We start from the raw sequence: 17,364 nt of genomic DNA, 5'->3' as shown, positions 1-17,364 counted from the left end.
AGGAGACGAAAGAAAAACAAAAGAAACAGAGAAGGAACCAGTATGCTTTACTATCTTATCTTGAACCATTTCTCTCTTCCTTTGTTTCTTGGGAAGAGACAAATGGAGAGATACTGTAGTGTGGACAGTGTGTAGTGTGGAGTTAGAGAAACTCAGACCAAGAAAGAAACAAATAAGAATAAAATGAGCTACCGAAAATAGAGGAAAATCCTGGTTTTGTAAAGCTGTAATGTTAAAGGAATTGTTTGACACATTGGTAGATAGGTTTGCTCACTTTCTTGCATAATTAGATTAGAAGATATGAGACACTCTCATGTCTGTGCTATAAATGTGAAGCTGCATCTAGGAGACGATTAGCTTAGCTTAGCATAAAGACTGGAAACATGAGGAAACAGCTAACCTGGCTCTGTCCAAAGGTAACAAAATCTCCCTATCAGCACTTTTAAAGCTCACTAATTATTTATTGTAACATGTTATATCTCGTTTGTTTAATTTGTACAAAACTCTAAGTGTAAAAACAACAAGTGTTTTTTATTGGGGGCGTTATGTGCTGGACTATTTATTTCATCAAAGCTGCGACTTCCTGGAGTCTTGTCGTCACCATGAGGTTGCCAGGCAACAAAAACAGGAAGTTATTGCGGCTAGCCCCATAAAAACACAAATAGGCGTATTCACTTCAGTTTTTGTATGGATTAAACAAATATAATGTGTTAATTACTGAGCTTTAGAGGTGCCGGTAGGTGGATTTTGTTACCTTTGGCGGAAGCCAGGCTAGCTTGTTTCCATGTTTCCAGTCTATGCTAAGCTAAGCTAACCGGCTGCTGACAGTAGCTTTATATTTGCCGCACAGACACAAGAGTGGTATCAATCTTCTCATCTAGCTCTTGGCAAAAAGCGAATAAGTGTATTTCCCAAAATGTCAAACTATTCCTTTAAAAGTCTATTAAAAGCTGCCTGAGATAAAACCACTTACTACTTTAATCATGCTGGTATATGATGCCTATCAACAAAATAATTTCCTCTAAACCACGGGAGCCACTCAACCTTTTGTCCCAATAATTCTCACACAAGTCTAGAAACAATGGATTAGCAGCGCTTTGTCAACTAACAAATAAATATATATAATCAAATAAATGGTGTAAGAGTTCAAGAATTCATCAACCAGAAGAAACTGTGTGGATACTGCTGAACTCAACAGCAGCAATATTCTCCAGGCTATCTGTAGCATTCTTTAATCAGGACTGATGGACAGGAAAATGTCAGTGAGAATGGCATCTTACAAGGAAGCCGACAACGCTGAAACACCTGCTGTCAGAGCTGTGAAATACTGACTGGTTGTCTAACTCCTTGTAATATGACATGAAGGGCCTAGCTAAGTTTTAAAGTGTCTGTCTGTCTCAGTCTGTCAGAGGTGTTCTGAAGGAATTTACAATTTGCTGCTCAAACATATCCCACAAATATTGGGAGTGCTTTCAGTCAATCATCATATCAGCTCTCTCGCCTCATCTTTATCCCTCTTATGACACCATGCAAATTCTTATACATTTATTTTTGTAATCCGTGATTAAGTCAATCCAGATTCTGTTTCAAATTAATCCATATTAAATGATCACAAACATATTTTGTGATAGACAACACTGCATTGCCGTTTACTATAATAAACAGCCTGCTCAAAGCTCTTTTCACTTAGCAGGTGATGATACATTTGTTCTAAATGAACAACTTACATTAATCCTGTCAGAAAAAAAACTCCACATTTCGAGAAAAGCAATTTAAGTAGACATGTTTTGTAATAACCAGACAGACAGTGTAGGAGGGTCAAGTCTCTGATTTCTGATTTTGTTTTACTGGTGTTATGCACCTGAATCTCTCTTAGTGTGCCTGTCTGTTTTTCTTCTTACCTACGAGATCCCATTCCCCATTGGGTATGTAGGTAGAGATGTCCACGTCCATCATCTGGAGGTCCAGCAGCCAGCCGTTGTGGGTCCAGGAGCCAAACTTCAGGTCACACTTCTGCACATCGAATGGGAACCACCGTACATCGATGTAGCAGGTACTCTTCAAGATGCCTGAATAGAGGTTTTCGGGAAAGTTACTTTCAGCACTAAACACTTAATTTATTTTGTTATGTGCTTTGACTAGTTACTTAGCTTAATTTGTTTAAAATCAAAAGGTAACAACTGCATTTTAATATTTAAAAAACATTTTGACCATTGTGTTTGTGTCTGTTTATTTTTATTATTATTTGTCTGCCGTTTCGGCTCAAATTGAGCTAGAAACACGAAACTTGGCCCAATAACTGGAAATGATGTGTATGTGCTTCCATAGAAATATGAGCCCAATCAGCCACATGGTGGCGCTGTAATTAAGGCCCAAAAATGCAATTTTTGAAAGGCCACGCACCTCACATTATAATCCGATTGAACAAGATTGGTCAAAAAACATGGCCGCCATCAACCAAAATATTTCCACAAAGCCGGGCTTAGCAGGAAAATGGCCATAACTTATTTACGATTTGTCCAGTCATCGTACATTTTGGTGGATATGTTCAGTCCGTCTTTGGGAATAGGCAAGCCAAAGCACTTTGAGCCCGTGTCATAGGGGGCACCACAAATGCCAAACCTTGGCACCCGGTGCACAGAATTTCACCACATTCGGTGTGGATGCCCTGGGGGTAAATATTAACCAAAATCTGAAGTATCATGTTGATTGATGAATGTGGGCATGGTCTATTCATCGTTATGTGTTTTTTTATGCCTTCCATCCATTTGCTGTGAGCTCAAATGAGCTAGAGACATGAAACTTGGCACCATAACTGGAGATGACATGGAAGTGCTTCACCTGAAATATGATTCCTATCGGCTTGATGTTAACAGCCATAAGAAAAACAGCCGAAAAAGTGAAAATCTTGAAAGACCACGGCCTTCACACCATAAGTCCGATTGACGTGAAATTGCTTACACCTGTCCAGATTAATGTGCTCTACAAAAAAGTTGTTTAAAGTTGTTTAAAAAGGAGCGTGGCTCAGCACAAAAATAGACTAAAGTCAACAACCGCTGGGCCGATCATCACAAAACTCACAGGATATGTCCACATAAGTACCTGAAACATACCCATACCCAGTTTCATTGAAATTGACCACTATGGGGCGCTACAAATGCAAAATAATTAGCGTGGCATAACACGAATTGGACTATAAATCAGAAATTGTTTATCCAATCATCACAAAACGTCCAGGGTATGTCCACATAAGTACTTGAAACATACCCTGGAAGTTTTATTTAAATCAACTACTAGGGGGCTCTATGCAATGCAAAAATTGTGCATGGCATAACAGAGGAACCTACATAAGTGTAGGTCAATGTAATTTAATGTCAGTCATTTAAAGAAAGTAATCATTAATCATCATGCTAAATTTGGTTGAAAAGTTTTTAGACGTATACAGTAGGTCACATATAACTGTTGTTTCGACAGTGTTCAATATGTGGCAGATCCTACAATAAGAGACACATTGAAATGTAATTGAAACACTATTGAAACAGTGATTATATGAAACCCTGGTGTCTAAAAACCTTTCGCTTTTCTCAAGCCAATTTTGCCTGGCTTGAACCTTGACACCTAGATGTCTTTAAATCACCAAAACCATGGGGAAGGTGGAAGTTTCAGTCTGTGAGCTAGGTGATAGTGAGGATGATGATGATGATAATGACAGTGATGATGATAATGACAATGATCGAGTTAATGATGCTTCTAAAGATGATGATGATCTCAACAGTTTTGATGTGACAAGATGCTAATGATGGTGAGGATGCTGTAAGAGCAACCATTAATAATGGTAACACAGTGACAATGAAATGAAATGAAATTGAAACTTGGTTATTGGTGAAATATAGTAACACAATTAATGTCTCACCTGGTGGGATGTACTGGCAGGATCCTGAAGCATTTACCAGCACATTAGTATGGAACGTTGCATCAAACCTCTCATCAGCACTACAGGGAGAGAAGAGTAGATAATGTAAAAACAGTAGTGGAGCATTTAAAGGAAAAGCCCCCAAGACAAGGAAAATAGGAAGTCGGAAAGGGGAAAATATGGGCCAGAGGTTATGAAATTCACTGAGAGTTAAGTATAAAGAAAAACCCAGACAAAAAACAGCAAGTGAGAATGAAGGTGACAGAAAGAGATTGAGACAAGGGGGATTAGTGTAGATCCAGACAGACAGTGTTTAATTTTACTGATCATCAAAAACAAACATGGCTTTTCCGCCATCGAGATGTCTTTCAAACAGACAGGGATTATGTACACACGTATGTACACAAACCAAAGTACAGACATCATAATCAGAAAATTACACATTTCACACAAGAATAAAAATCATCCCTGAAACATTACAACATTTGAAATTTTCTTTCAGAGAGTAAAACCAAAGGACTCTACATATCTGAGAACAGTCATTCTTACAGTATAATTACAAATGTTGAGGACTCTTTTTTGGCTAGATATAAAGTGTCTCTCTACATTCACTGCAGTAAAAAAGAAGCATGCCAGAAATATTAATACCTTCTACAAGAGTTTTCTGAGGGATGGATTTCAAAAGAAAAAATGACATACTAGCACCATGGCTCTAGGAATGGCGATGTCAGTCTGTCAATTCACCACTTTGGTCCAGACTGAAATATCTCAATAACTATTGGATGGATTCCTACAGACATTCGTGTTCACCTCAGGATGAATTGTAATAACGTTGTTGATCCCTAACCTTTACTCTAGCGTCATCATCCAGTTCTCATTTCGAACAATAAAAGAGTGCTCATCCAAAGCCAGACAAAAGCCTGACTCATACCATCAACTATTATTGTCCATTAGTACAGTTCTAGCACTTAAAGTATGAGACTGGAAGCAGTGGGAGAAAGTGAGGGGGGTGCCTAAACTCTTTCTGAAGGCTTTTTGTTGGACAGGTAGAACATAAATTTTAGCAAAGTGCATTGGGACTGAGCCCAGAAGACATATCACAGGACAAGGCTTTACCCAATGCAGATTTATAGTCACTACATCAACAATCTAAATCTAATCACTCTTTTCACTTAGCAGAGGGTGGAAAAACTAAGAAGCTGTGAGAATACTTTGGAACAGCCATAACTGCTCTTATCCATTACAGAGAATAAATTAGCTAAATTAGTATTTAGTCTTGTAATAGTATTTGGAATACAGCTACCTAACAATATAGGCTACATTAATTGGGTAGCATTAGCATTTAAAAACAGACATGCAGTTTCTCATTCTTAAAGCCATCTATCAGAATACTGATGCAGGATATGGTTAATATAAAAGTGATTCTTTTAAATTAAGGTTCAGCAAATGTCTGGATGAGAAATTGATTTTTTTTAAACAGTTTGGTAAAAAGAGGAAAGGAGAGTTCTTGATGCATAATCTTAATTACATTTTAATCAGATCACTAAGTAAGAACATGTTTCAAAAAGGTCATATGCCATGCGGAAAAAGGTAAGGGCATGATGAAGGCGTTGAATCCCAATGGAGTCCTTTTGCCCGCAGTGGGATTCTTCAACAATTTAACCTTTTTTTTCTTAGATGTGAGCCGTTGAATGAAAAACCAAAACACGCATTTGAAAAAATGGCTTGCCATTTACTTGCTAAATAACTTGCTAAACTCATGGACAAATTGCTCTTCAAAATGGATATATTTTCTCTAAATGGAATGTACTTGTATAGCGCCTTTCTAACTATTCAAAGCAATTCACACTACATATCACATTCACGGCAGATGCCAACTGCTCATCAGTACAAAGAAACTAACTGATCTGTCACACACATTCTGAAGGCACAGCCCTCGGAAGCCCGGATTGAACCTCCGACCTTCCGAGTGGTGGACGACCCTTACAGGAGGGCACGCCAGACAAGGTTGCTTGATCCAAAGGTTGCTCTTAAGGCCGGGGTATGTTTGAAACAAACAAGTTCATGCAATAAGTGTCAACCATGACCAAAGGCAAAAGTATTTATAGCTGTTCCGAATAGCCACACTTGAAGGTAATACAAAATGGCTGCCGTCTTAGGGAAGGACAAGACACCGGTGAGACGTGAAATACGATCCTTGAAGTCCAGTTTGACTGAGTCAAAGGACATCAGGTTGAGTTCCAGCAAAAGTTATTGTATATTTCTGTTACTTTCAGAAACACACATCATGGCGTGAATGGCGAGGTGAGAAAGTAGCCAGGGTTTAAACTTACTTGAACTCTCTGAAGTTCTCTCATTCTTGACACAGCTATTCCTGTCACTTTTCATGTGAGCAACCAAATACAACACTATGAATGCTTTCATACCCAATCTCAAAGTTCTATGCTATTTGTATATAATGTATAAAAGCTCACACTTACTTCTTTCTGCTTTACTCCTCATTAGTAAAAGAGTTCTTCACAGTTTAAGTCTTTTCTTTATATACAATTTTTGTATTAATAATTATAATTTTTGTATAATTTAATTTTGTATTTTTGTCTTTGTCCCTGTAGTAGTCTTGCTACTGCAATGACCAAATTTCCAGATGGGGATCAGTAAAAGTTCATCTTATCTCATAGTTTTAATCTCTTGCTTGCTTTCTTGCTTCATAAAAATAGAAATTAATGATTTTACTCATGATTTATACTGCTTGCATAATGATTGTCAGTTCCAATGTGGGTCTGTGTCAGGACTATATTGTCGTTATCGTTAGTGATCGCTGATCCCCACCGTAAGCTGCTTAATGTTCCGAATCATCTCTGTTAAACACACACACAACTCAAGCCAAGGAATTCTGTCACTACTCACCCACCACCCACATAAAAGAATCCTCAATCACCTTGAAGGTAAAGCTGAAAAACCAGCTCTATCAATCAACTTCAACTCTGCCTTGTATCATGTTGTCTTTCCCCCATTACAAGTATGATTATTTAAGTGTGTGTGTGTGTAAGGGAAATTCCAAGGAGGCATGAGAAGGTTGGTTGCATTAAAAGCGTCTTACTCCCCTGTTAAATACCCTCTCTTGAAGCTTGATTTAATAATGGTCAACAATCACACAACCTTTCTCCCCTGGTGCCTTTTACAGTCAGCAACACTATGTTTTAGTCACATAAGCAGGAGCACCAGACAAACACCACTTTGGTATTTGTTCTTGATTTATGTTTAGTAAGGGACGTCCTCATTCAAGTAAGAATTGTCTTCCATCCCTTTGTTTGCTGTGTGAAACTGTATAGAATGCTTGTCATAGCAATAACCTGGTAACAGACTGTACAGCAACTGAACTGCATTTTATCTAATGTATAAATTTATCTCTGTGTTGCAGGCACAAAAGTAAATAATGGAATCATCCAGAGCAAAAACAAGTTCAAGACAAAAACATGGAATTTCTGTGCAAGGTACAGTTAAGCACATTTTTTATTACATTTTTTGTCAGTCTTTCCCTCCTGTTGTCCTTTTGGACACAGTGTTCCACAATTACAGTGATCTTTCAGCTAATGAACAGGACTAAAACCTGTATCGCTCGTATGTGCCAGACAATGTCATGTGATTCCATTGGATGTACCACATAGAGGCACATTGCTTATAGTTGTTGTTTTTTCAGTATGTCACAGCTATTTACCAAGTTCTGGATGTTATTTGTAGTCAGCTGTCTGCAGTTTATGTCTAAAAGCAGCTTGTGTTTGAGGACAAAATTGGTGCCACACATATTCTTTACTTTTAATGTGCACAAATGCCTGAAACACAAATGACACTGGAAAATGATCAAGTTGCTCAGTGGCATTGATTCTAAGGACCATTCTCAAAAACTGAGCAGGTCATTGTGAATCTCAATCTCAGAAACACCTAGCAACCTAATTTCTTTGAACAGGCACAGAAGCCTCATCTCCATCCAAACAGGAGAAAGCCAAAATGGCTCTGCAGGTTGAATAGGAAAGAGGTTCAGTTAGACCTATGAATCAAAGAAACCAATGAGCTGTTCACAAGACCAATTATTTCGCTTTCTTACCACGAAGGTCCCATTCTTTGACAAAGGTATGAAAAGAAATTAGCTCAGCCAGATGAATGTTTCCAATAAGACCTGTAGAGTTTGATATGAGAGTGAAAGGTCTCTGCAAACATGATGAAATTATATGATGGTGTCTATAATAAAGGACTGAAATAAATGGCTAAAATATTATATAAAGATACATTACAAAAATGTAATATACTGTCGATTAATTTCTCTCAAATTGGACGCACTATTCGTATTTCACAATAGCCTATCGGTTGACATTTGGCACAGTTTGTTCAGTAGTCTAATTCCTACTGGCCATTGCATGCAACAGATGCAAAGCCCCCTGGGAGTTATGGTTTATCAACTCATTAAACGAGGCTGTAACCAAGAGTGAAATTTCATCTGAGGAATATTTCTGTCCACTGTTATTGGGTAAACAGAGCCCATTACATAAAAATTACATAAAAAAATATGATACCAATATGGATGTGACATTGTAAAATATTTTCTAGAATTTTCTGAACTGGCTTGCAAGCTTTCTTTATTACTAACGAAGCATCCTTGTGGCTATCAGCTGGATGATAACGTCCAATAATATACATGCAGGTGTACAGAGCGACCATTATAACCTGACACTTATCAGTATTATTCTGCTGATTACACTCACGCCAACGCCGTTCACTGCGGCAGCTCCCTCCACCAGCCCAACCTCCTCCTTCTCTGCTATATTTTTGGTATTGTTAACTTTGATTTAATGTTCATTTATGTTTGCTAGCGGGGGATTAGTTCTCCCAGCAGAATCCTCGCTGCCTCTTGGATTCTTTGTGAGCTCCCCCAAAGAGGAGAAACTTTTTTCCCCGCCAAATCTAACTGTATAACCATTTGCTATAAATGGTTTATTCCTCGACTTAAAGGTGTTTTTATTGCTCCTACTCCTAGGCAGGTTATTTGTCTGAGGCCATAATGCTACAGCTGAGAATCCTGGGATATGTAATACCCCATGTGGTATTGATAGACCTGTGATGTAGCTTCAGATGTACAAAAGTAGACTTAATCAATAAAATCTTAAAATCAGCTCCCAAGTAGCTGGTGAAAGAAGAGGAGAGGATATTAAACAAGACAAGACGAGGCAGCAGAACAGAGCAAAAGGTTGTGAGTATACTCTACCTGTTGTAGAGGAGGATGTCTGGGACCCATACCAGATTGGAAGGAAAGCGCAGGTTCTGAACCCCGGGGTAGCTCTCTGGGTTCCATGAAAGGTAAATGTCTGTCCAATACTGAAACAAACAATAGAGACAGTAAAGATATGAAAAGCAGACGATGAGGTGAGGACATAAAAACAAGGAAAAAACACATGATAATAGAAGTTAAGTGAGCAAATGAGAGAACAGGTGAGAAATAAACAGAGGCTGAACAAAAATGAGATGAAATTTAAGGCTCTTTACTTTAATCTGTGTTTGGTTTGTATCCCAGCCAGTTAAGCCAATTTGTTGTTTTTGTTGTTGATGATATCTTGCCTGGCAAGGCAGCATATAAGCAATTTTCACAGCTCTGACAGCAACACACGTTTCACAGCTTAAATAGTGTTGGTACAATGCTACGCAAACTGCATATATCATCTCTGCATCATTGCATCATTCCTAAAATATAAAGCATTTCCTGGCACGCAACACTAGCAATGCAAAACCAAAGTGCATCAGAACTTTCTTTACAATTATGATCAACCTTTAACCATCAGATGTCAAACATTGTCCCTTTACCCAGACTAATATTCCAACAACTGTTGGCTCTTACGCTTTGCCTCCAGCTCTGATAATGAAGTCTGGCAGTGAAAGCTTGCCAAGCCAACAGTTGTTGGCACTGACCCCTGCACTCCCATTTGAGCCGGGACCCTAGTCAGCTAATTGAGCCCGGCATCAAAGCGTTTAAACGCACAAAGAGTGAGTGTGTGCTGTGTGTTGCCTCTGTGCCTCTTTTCATGACTTACAATACGTAGCAACATGATGTATGATCTATGGAATGGTATACATATTAGTGCGTGTTGTGGCATAAAAACACATTCAATTGTGTTTGTTACTATTGTGTCCTTCTATGTGTGTGTGTGTACAGAAGCCACATATAGAAGGAGGCAGTCAGATGTTGAAGTCACAGGGCACATTCCCTATGGAGCAAACACAGTCCCATTACTAATGTGGCCACAGTACACCAGGCACATCTGTGTGTGTGTGTGTGTGTGTGTGTGTGTGTGTGTGTGTGTGTGTGTATGTAAAGAAGTCACATATAGAAGGAGGCAATCAGATGTTGTAGTCACAGGGCACATTCCCTATGGAGCAAACACAGTCCCACTACTAATGTGGCCACAGTACACCAGACATCTGTGTGTGTGTGTGTGTGTGTGTGTGTGTGTGTGTGTGTGTGTGTGTGTGTATGTAAGTCACATATAGAAGGAGGCAATCAGATGTTGTAGTCACAGGGCACATTCCCTATGGAGCAAACACAGTCCCATTACTAATGTGGCCACAGTACACCAGGCACATCTGTGTGTGTGTGTGTGTGTGTGTGTGTGTGTGTGTGTGTGTGTGTGTGTGTGTATGTAAAGAAGTCACATATAGAAGGAGGCAATCAGATGTTGTAGTCACAGGGCACATTCCCTATGGAGCAAACACAGTCCCACTACTAATGTGGCCACAGTACACCAGACATCTGTGTGTGTGTGTGTGTGTGTGTGTGTGTGTGCGTGCATGCATGCATATATGTACATGGATTGTGTGCAGTGTGTATTTTTGTGTTTGCATGAATGTGCTCTTGGGACTGTTTATGTGTTTGTGCATGTGTGCATGTTTCCGTGCACATGCAAATCTGTCTGTGCATATGTGCCTTTGTCCATATAAGTGACTTTACAATCACCCCAAAATCCTATACAGAAAGTGTCTGATTTGAACCATTTCAAAGAGGTGCCATCCATCTAAAGTGGGCCTGCTGACATATGTCTCCACTCACGCAGCTAATGACTTAATCACTAGACTTGTCATCTGTGGGCCTTAACTGTTTGGTGCTCGAGAGTCTTCTTTTCATGTTCATTGGCTGGGAAAGCACAACTAACAGCCAACAGAACAAACTAGTAACTTTGTAGTCTGTCAGGCAGAGATGAGGAGGACACTAGGCTACGTAAGGTAACGGCTGTCTAAGAATAGGTTCAGTTACATAACAGAAATCTAAGAAAGCGTCACTAATTTGAGACAACTAGGTTCTTATTAAGAGAGTGTGAAATTCATTCTCTGAACGTTTTAGGGTGTAGGATGCAAATATGCAATATATATATATATATATATATATATTTCACACCCATCCAATTGAAGTAACAGCTTAAATAGTTGGGCAGATAATTAAATATTCACCACTTCAAAGGTCGATGCAATGCATCTCTTCAATGTACACATAGTTTCCTCCCAAAAATCTGCTGCCACTGCAGAGCCTCCTTAGCCAAAACAGGCAGTATACTACTACTATACTACTAATTATTAGTTACAGTTATATGTTTTTCTATTTTTCCATGTAACTACATGTAAAGAATAAACAAAATAAATAATAATTTACAACACATCTCTGGATTTAAGCCATGCCGATAGTTTTGGATTTCACGGCCCTGGTTTTGAGATGTTGATATTTCTGCCTTCATCTCAAAACAATGGTGGTGAACAGAATTTTATTTGTGGTGCTTATAGCAATGAATAAATGTATTTTCAATTTTTAACAGCAACATATCTTTCCAGAAATGGTGTCCTGGTTACTAATCCACAGACCTCACTGTAAACAGGTGTTAGGTACTATTTCTTTGGTAGAAAGCAGTTCCAGTGAAAACTGTTGACAGCATGATCTGTGGATTAACAGCAACATGGTTTCTGGGAAGACACATACTGATGAATTTATTTATTTTTTCAGTGCATTGAGCACCACAAACGCAATTCCATTCACCTACATTGTATTCAGATGGAGGAAGAAATATCCGACAACGAACAGATATCTTAAAATCTAGGTGAACCGAGCCTTTAAAGGGCACTCTTCCATCTGCCATGAGAGCTGGCTATAGCTGGCTATAGAAGAGTAACACTCACTAAAGCAACACCCAGTTCTTAGAAAACTTAAGCTCATTACAATTCCCACAGTTAAAAACCACATAAAATCCTATCCTTTCGGATGTGGGACATTCATTGCCTGATAAACTTGTAATCCTAAAATCCTCCACGATGCTGCGGAGGTGAACCTGCCCCTTCTCTGTCTGTCAGACTGTCTGTAGGCTAGTTAATGTACTTCTCAAGTCTCCTTCAAAATATGCTGCATCTGCAAAGCCCCCTTAAGCCATTATACCAAAGTGGATGCCAGTATTAAAGAGGTGGCTTTCTGAATAATTGATTCATTCAAAACTTGTAAGCCAGTCAGCAGCCAACTCAACCTGACTGAGCGTAGGCTGTGACATCCTTAATGGGCTATTATGACTGGGGCTGCTGTGATAATGAGGCCGTTGTACCTACCTGACTGGCCTGAATCATTTTCCTGAGCATTGTAATGCATATTTATTGTACCATTAACTCATTTTCAGCTTTCCATAATGGGATAGATGTGCTGTAGCAGAGCGAGGTTAGTTTCCACATGGTTAGATGGCAGTACAGATGCTGTTAGGAATCTGACAATTGACTGTTCACTAAATCCCTCCTGCGTCATAGTTTAGCAACTTACTAACTAGGCACAGCAGATCCACACGCTGAAGCGGTGTGCATGCCTGCATGGGGCTATAGCAAGAGTAATACTCTGCATTTAGTTTAGTTTTCGAAAACCAAAAACACAAAAGCGCAAGTGTAAAGAATGGATTAAACTGTGTGTTAATCTGTCCGAATGTAAACTGTAATTGTTAGCATGTTTGGCTAACTACCTGGGACTCTCAGGACAATCTGGAGGGTTGGCAAGTAGCTACATCTACAAACACTGTATGAAAAGTAAATGAATTCAGGGAGTTTGTCTTCTGACACCTTGGTAGCTAAATTAAGATATTATGGTACTGTCTGATAAATAAGAGCTTAGATAAATACAAATGCATGATGATGATTTGATTTTCAAATCTGTAGTGGCAGTTAGGCATTTTGGAGCGGTGTGTGTGTGTGTGCACTTTTGTCAACTAAAACTGTGTGCTTTGGGCTCAGGAAAAAATCCTGATGTGCAGACTTTGTCCTGTGTGCAGAGAAAGCCTATTTAATATATAGCCTGTAATTATATTTTCATGAAGGAGTGGCTTTGAGGCTTCCTCTCATTTGGCGTGAGATTTGGGAGATAGATTTGAGAGAGAGCAACCCTGTATAATGTTAACCAAATTAGTGTTTCTGAACATTGTCTGTAGCTAGCTTTGATTTGCTGGCCTTACTCATTGTTTGTTGTAAATAGTGTTATCTTCTTGTTATCTAACTAGAAATTCATATATATTGTCCATGCAATTAGCAGTACAAGTAGGAGTGAGAAGACCGTTTTGTTTAAATACCTTGTTTTCTCCTGTTTTGGGGGATAGAAGCCTAGGATAGCGCTTTGTCTTTTCTTCACATGCTGTTTTGGTTAGGGAAGTTTTAGGACTTGCCAAGAGTCATTTTGTTTGTTGTTTTGGGCACTGCTCAACTCTGAGTGAATAAAAAACTGCTAATTCATAAACTCCCTTGGTTCTCTGGCCTTGCTTGGGAGTGGGAAGAGTGGGGAGCCACACTGTATTGTGTGCAGGTTCCCCTAGTCCTGGGACGTAACACTATAAATTCGTTTTTCTCTGCGTGAGAAAATGGACGTGTGGCATGAGCGCGTGTGTAAAGTGTCAACTGCGTGAGTCTCACGGTTAACGCGTGAGACTTGGCAGCCCTGTTTGAGTTGCATGGCCCCACTGTGGATGGCATCAGAGTTGAGGCTAACGTTAGCAGCTCTGTCCTGCTCTTTATTGAATTTTGGGGAAGTTTACACTCAGCAAACAAACTTACGAAGATTAAAAGGCTTAAAAAGGCAAAAGAAAGTAACCCAGTTTGATGCTGAGAAATAAGAATATCTTTAAAAACATGATTTGCTGGCTTAATAAGATATTTTTATCCTCTTCCTCCTGTGACATGCTGACAATAAATATTATATCATGCTATTATTAAATATCATAAAAGAATAAATAACCCACTAAATATCATTTTTGACTAAACCTACTGGCTTTTTGTTTTGTAGGAAAAGAACACATCGAAGCCACTTGACAAAACTGTCTAACCTAAACTTCAGGCATGTATTTTACATTGTCACTTGAGGCCCTGGAGAGTCAATGAAATGCATAAACGTTTTTATTTGGGTCACAGAAACTGTTCATGTTCTAAACAAAAGGTTATTGGTTGCAGCTCTGTGCCTTTACAAGCAGTTAAATGTGAACACTTATTGAAAATATGAATGGCAGAGCCCAATTCAATTTTATTTATATAGCGCCCACAGGACACAAACATCACACACACACTTTCCAAAAATATACTAAGTGACAATTATCACACAGTGATCACACGAAAAGTGCTTGGAGAGGAGACATACCAGCTGCAGCCAGGCATTTGTGATCAACACTTGGTTCTTTTCATCCTGGAGGGGAACAGGAGGAGAGAGAGAGAATAATCAGCAGCGAGTAGACGTTGCTGTAGACAGATAGTGAATGAAATGATTCTGCAGGGTGAGAGAAAATAAAAAAATAAATCCTGCATGTCTAGTAAACATGAGGTGAGATTATGAGACAGATCGGCAATGAAGTCAAACTGCAACCCAGATGACTCAGAGCTGGCGTGCTCACTGAATGACAATGATGCACTCCAGCTTTTTTCTCTTTTATGAGATTCTTGTAATGTAATGCAACAGAAGTCATGTTTTGCCATTTTAAACAATGCAGAAATCATAAATAATAATAAAATGAAAAAAAGACAAATAAAACAGGGCAAACCGCAATTTGCACAGGAAACAGGCAGTGACACTGAGCAGAAAGGATGCGGCTCTTCAACAAAGTGATGAAGATGAAGTTACATACATTTCTATCAGTATCATGAAAACAGAAATACACAGACTCTGTGGCTCCAGCTGCATTTCATAATGTTTCACAAGGGTCAGTTCATGGTCAAATGGTCAGAGAGAGAAAAAAGGACGGGAGGGTGAGGGGAATCCAGATTGACAGAGAGAGAAGCAGAACAGACAGAGGCTGAGATAATTCACGAGACAGCGAAGAGATAAAAGATAGAAGGAGTTCAGAAGTAGTGGCACAAGGAAAATGAGCAAAAAAAACCCAAGTGAGGACGTTTGTTTTGTAGAATCCTACATGACAGCGACAAGTTTTGCTCCTTGTTACACACTGTTACGCTGCGTGCCTGATGTGTTACCCCTCTTACACCTGAAAAAATGTGCAAACTGCTTGACAGTGGTAGCAGGTCACAGCAGCATCTTCTCTGTTTCTTCATGGATTAGTCCTTTTTTTACTTTTATATAATCACTTAAGTGATTTATCACATCATCTTCTACCCATGACTGAAGCTGGAATAACACTGCTAGTCCAACCCCTTGAAAACTTTCCCTTTAATGTTACTGTGGTAAAATCAAATCATGAAATCAATTTGCTCACTTTATTTCTTTCTATTTCTCATCCCAGCAGACCTAATCTACTGGATAGTTTTCTTTCTTATCACACAGTGTCATGCTGTTCTCGCTTGTTTCATCCTGCTTTTTTCTCTTTCTCTTTCATCCTGCTTTTTTCTCTTTCTCTGGAGCCTAAAAAATGAAACTTGTTCTTATGTTGAGAGACAGTCACAGAAGAGCGTGCTTAAATTTGAGGTACTTGAATTACTGGTTTCGTAGTCCTTGACTCAGAAGCGAGGGGCCATATCAGTCCTTTTTTTTAAAAAATGCTTGGCAGTAAGGTAAAGTACGCACAATTTGTAGTTAATAGGATAAAACATCCAAAAACACCAGTATGGTCCTTTTAAAGGTCTTTGAAGAGACAAGGTGTTCCTGATTATGTTATCACAGTGTACAAAACATTAAATTTTATTATAGTACATTAGCCTTTCTTGAGCTACTGTACAAAACACCTAAACAGAGTGAGTGTTCAGCCACCTGAAACCACATATGGAGGATTGATTTATTAATCTGTATTGAAGTGATTGATAAGAGCTCGTTCTAGAAATAAAGGCAGCATGAGTGGAGACCATCATCAGCACTCCCCAGTTTATTAGGTACACCTAGCTAAAACCACTGCAGTCTTAATACAACAGTTCTGCAATATTGCATTGATGACAGATGTAAATGGGTAAATACCTGATGATGTAAATACGCTACATGTTCATCAAAGGTGGTTATAAGAGCACTGCTCTGTCTGTGGAAAGGAGTGGTCGTTCATGAGTTCTTAAACGTGATAAACCTAAAAAGGCTCGACACTGATCCAGTTAAAGGTACTTCAGTACAATTTTGAGGGTTTTGTACTTTGCTTGAGCATTTCCATTCAGATGTGGGATCACTTGTTTTGCAGTCACATAATTGACAGGAAATTAAACACATATTTCCAGTATTCTTGAAAATATCCTTAAAAAAACATATTTTATATAAGTTATGACTAATTTATGAGTACATAGAATTCTGTTAACTTTCTGTGTTATTATTACAAAGATGTATGATCAGCTTAAAAAGGTGCTTAAACTCTGTGTCATCAGTGACGTGCAAAGCAAACTCGCTGCTCTTACTTCTTGTGTAGTGAAAATCGATTCCCGCCGCTCCTCTCTCTCATCCCCACCTCCTCACCTCCTCCCTAACTCCCTCCGAGCTCCAATCTTATCTCCACCTCTCCTTTCTGATCTGTCCCTCTTTTAAACAGCCTCCTTTCTCCGCTGCTGAAATAGAACAGCCTCCCATTGTGTGCTTCACAAAGCAATATTTTTCTGTCCCTTCGGTGTGTGTGTGCGCCATCGAGCTTGCAGTGGTGGAGATTTGGCTTTGGTTTCGAGGTTGCCGTGTTTTCGCTCTATTTTGTCTGACCTTTTTCTTTGTGGTGTTTTGTGGATTTCGCTCAGCTGCAATAGGCAGTATCAGTCCTGTCACACCCACTATAAACACTCTAATCTCTTCATAAATCTGCTCTGATTGGTTTTAGACAGACTGGCGAGGGATTGATGGACACTTGCATTCAATGAAAGCTCCTTAACTATGTTTTATTGCAAGTTATCTGACATCATATGGCCAAGGACAAAAACATGTTGTCATATATATATGATTTGGTGCTTTACTGCAAATCTCTATGTATACATTCCAGAAATGGCTTTTCATCTGTGGAATGTAT

At 39.0% G+C, this 17,364-nt stretch overlaps 1 protein-coding gene across 1 annotated transcript in view; it reads right to left on the bottom strand.

Annotated features, from left to right (window-relative positions):
- Positions 1-17,364, bottom strand: part of LOC122873692 (neuronal acetylcholine receptor subunit alpha-7-like) — a 45,519-nt gene that overhangs the window by 10,826 nt on the left and 17,329 nt on the right. The window contains exons 3-6 of the mRNA XM_044190729.1: positions 14,592-14,636; positions 9,174-9,283; positions 3,914-3,993; positions 1,902-2,069 (exon numbers count right to left, since the gene is read on the bottom strand). Coding sequence (XP_044046664.1) covers positions 1,902-2,069; positions 3,914-3,993; positions 9,174-9,283; positions 14,592-14,636 — 403 coding nt within the window. The remainder of the gene's footprint in view (positions 1-1,901; positions 2,070-3,913; positions 3,994-9,173; positions 9,284-14,591; positions 14,637-17,364) is intronic.

The sequence above is a fragment of the Siniperca chuatsi genome, linkage group LG3 (genome assembly GCF_020085105.1).
Source record: "Siniperca chuatsi isolate FFG_IHB_CAS linkage group LG3, ASM2008510v1, whole genome shotgun sequence".
In the NCBI taxonomy this organism is placed as follows: Eukaryota; Metazoa; Chordata; class Actinopteri; order Centrarchiformes; family Sinipercidae; genus Siniperca; species Siniperca chuatsi.
Note: the sequence above shows the minus strand (reverse complement) of the source record. Positions and strands in the feature narration are given on the sequence as shown.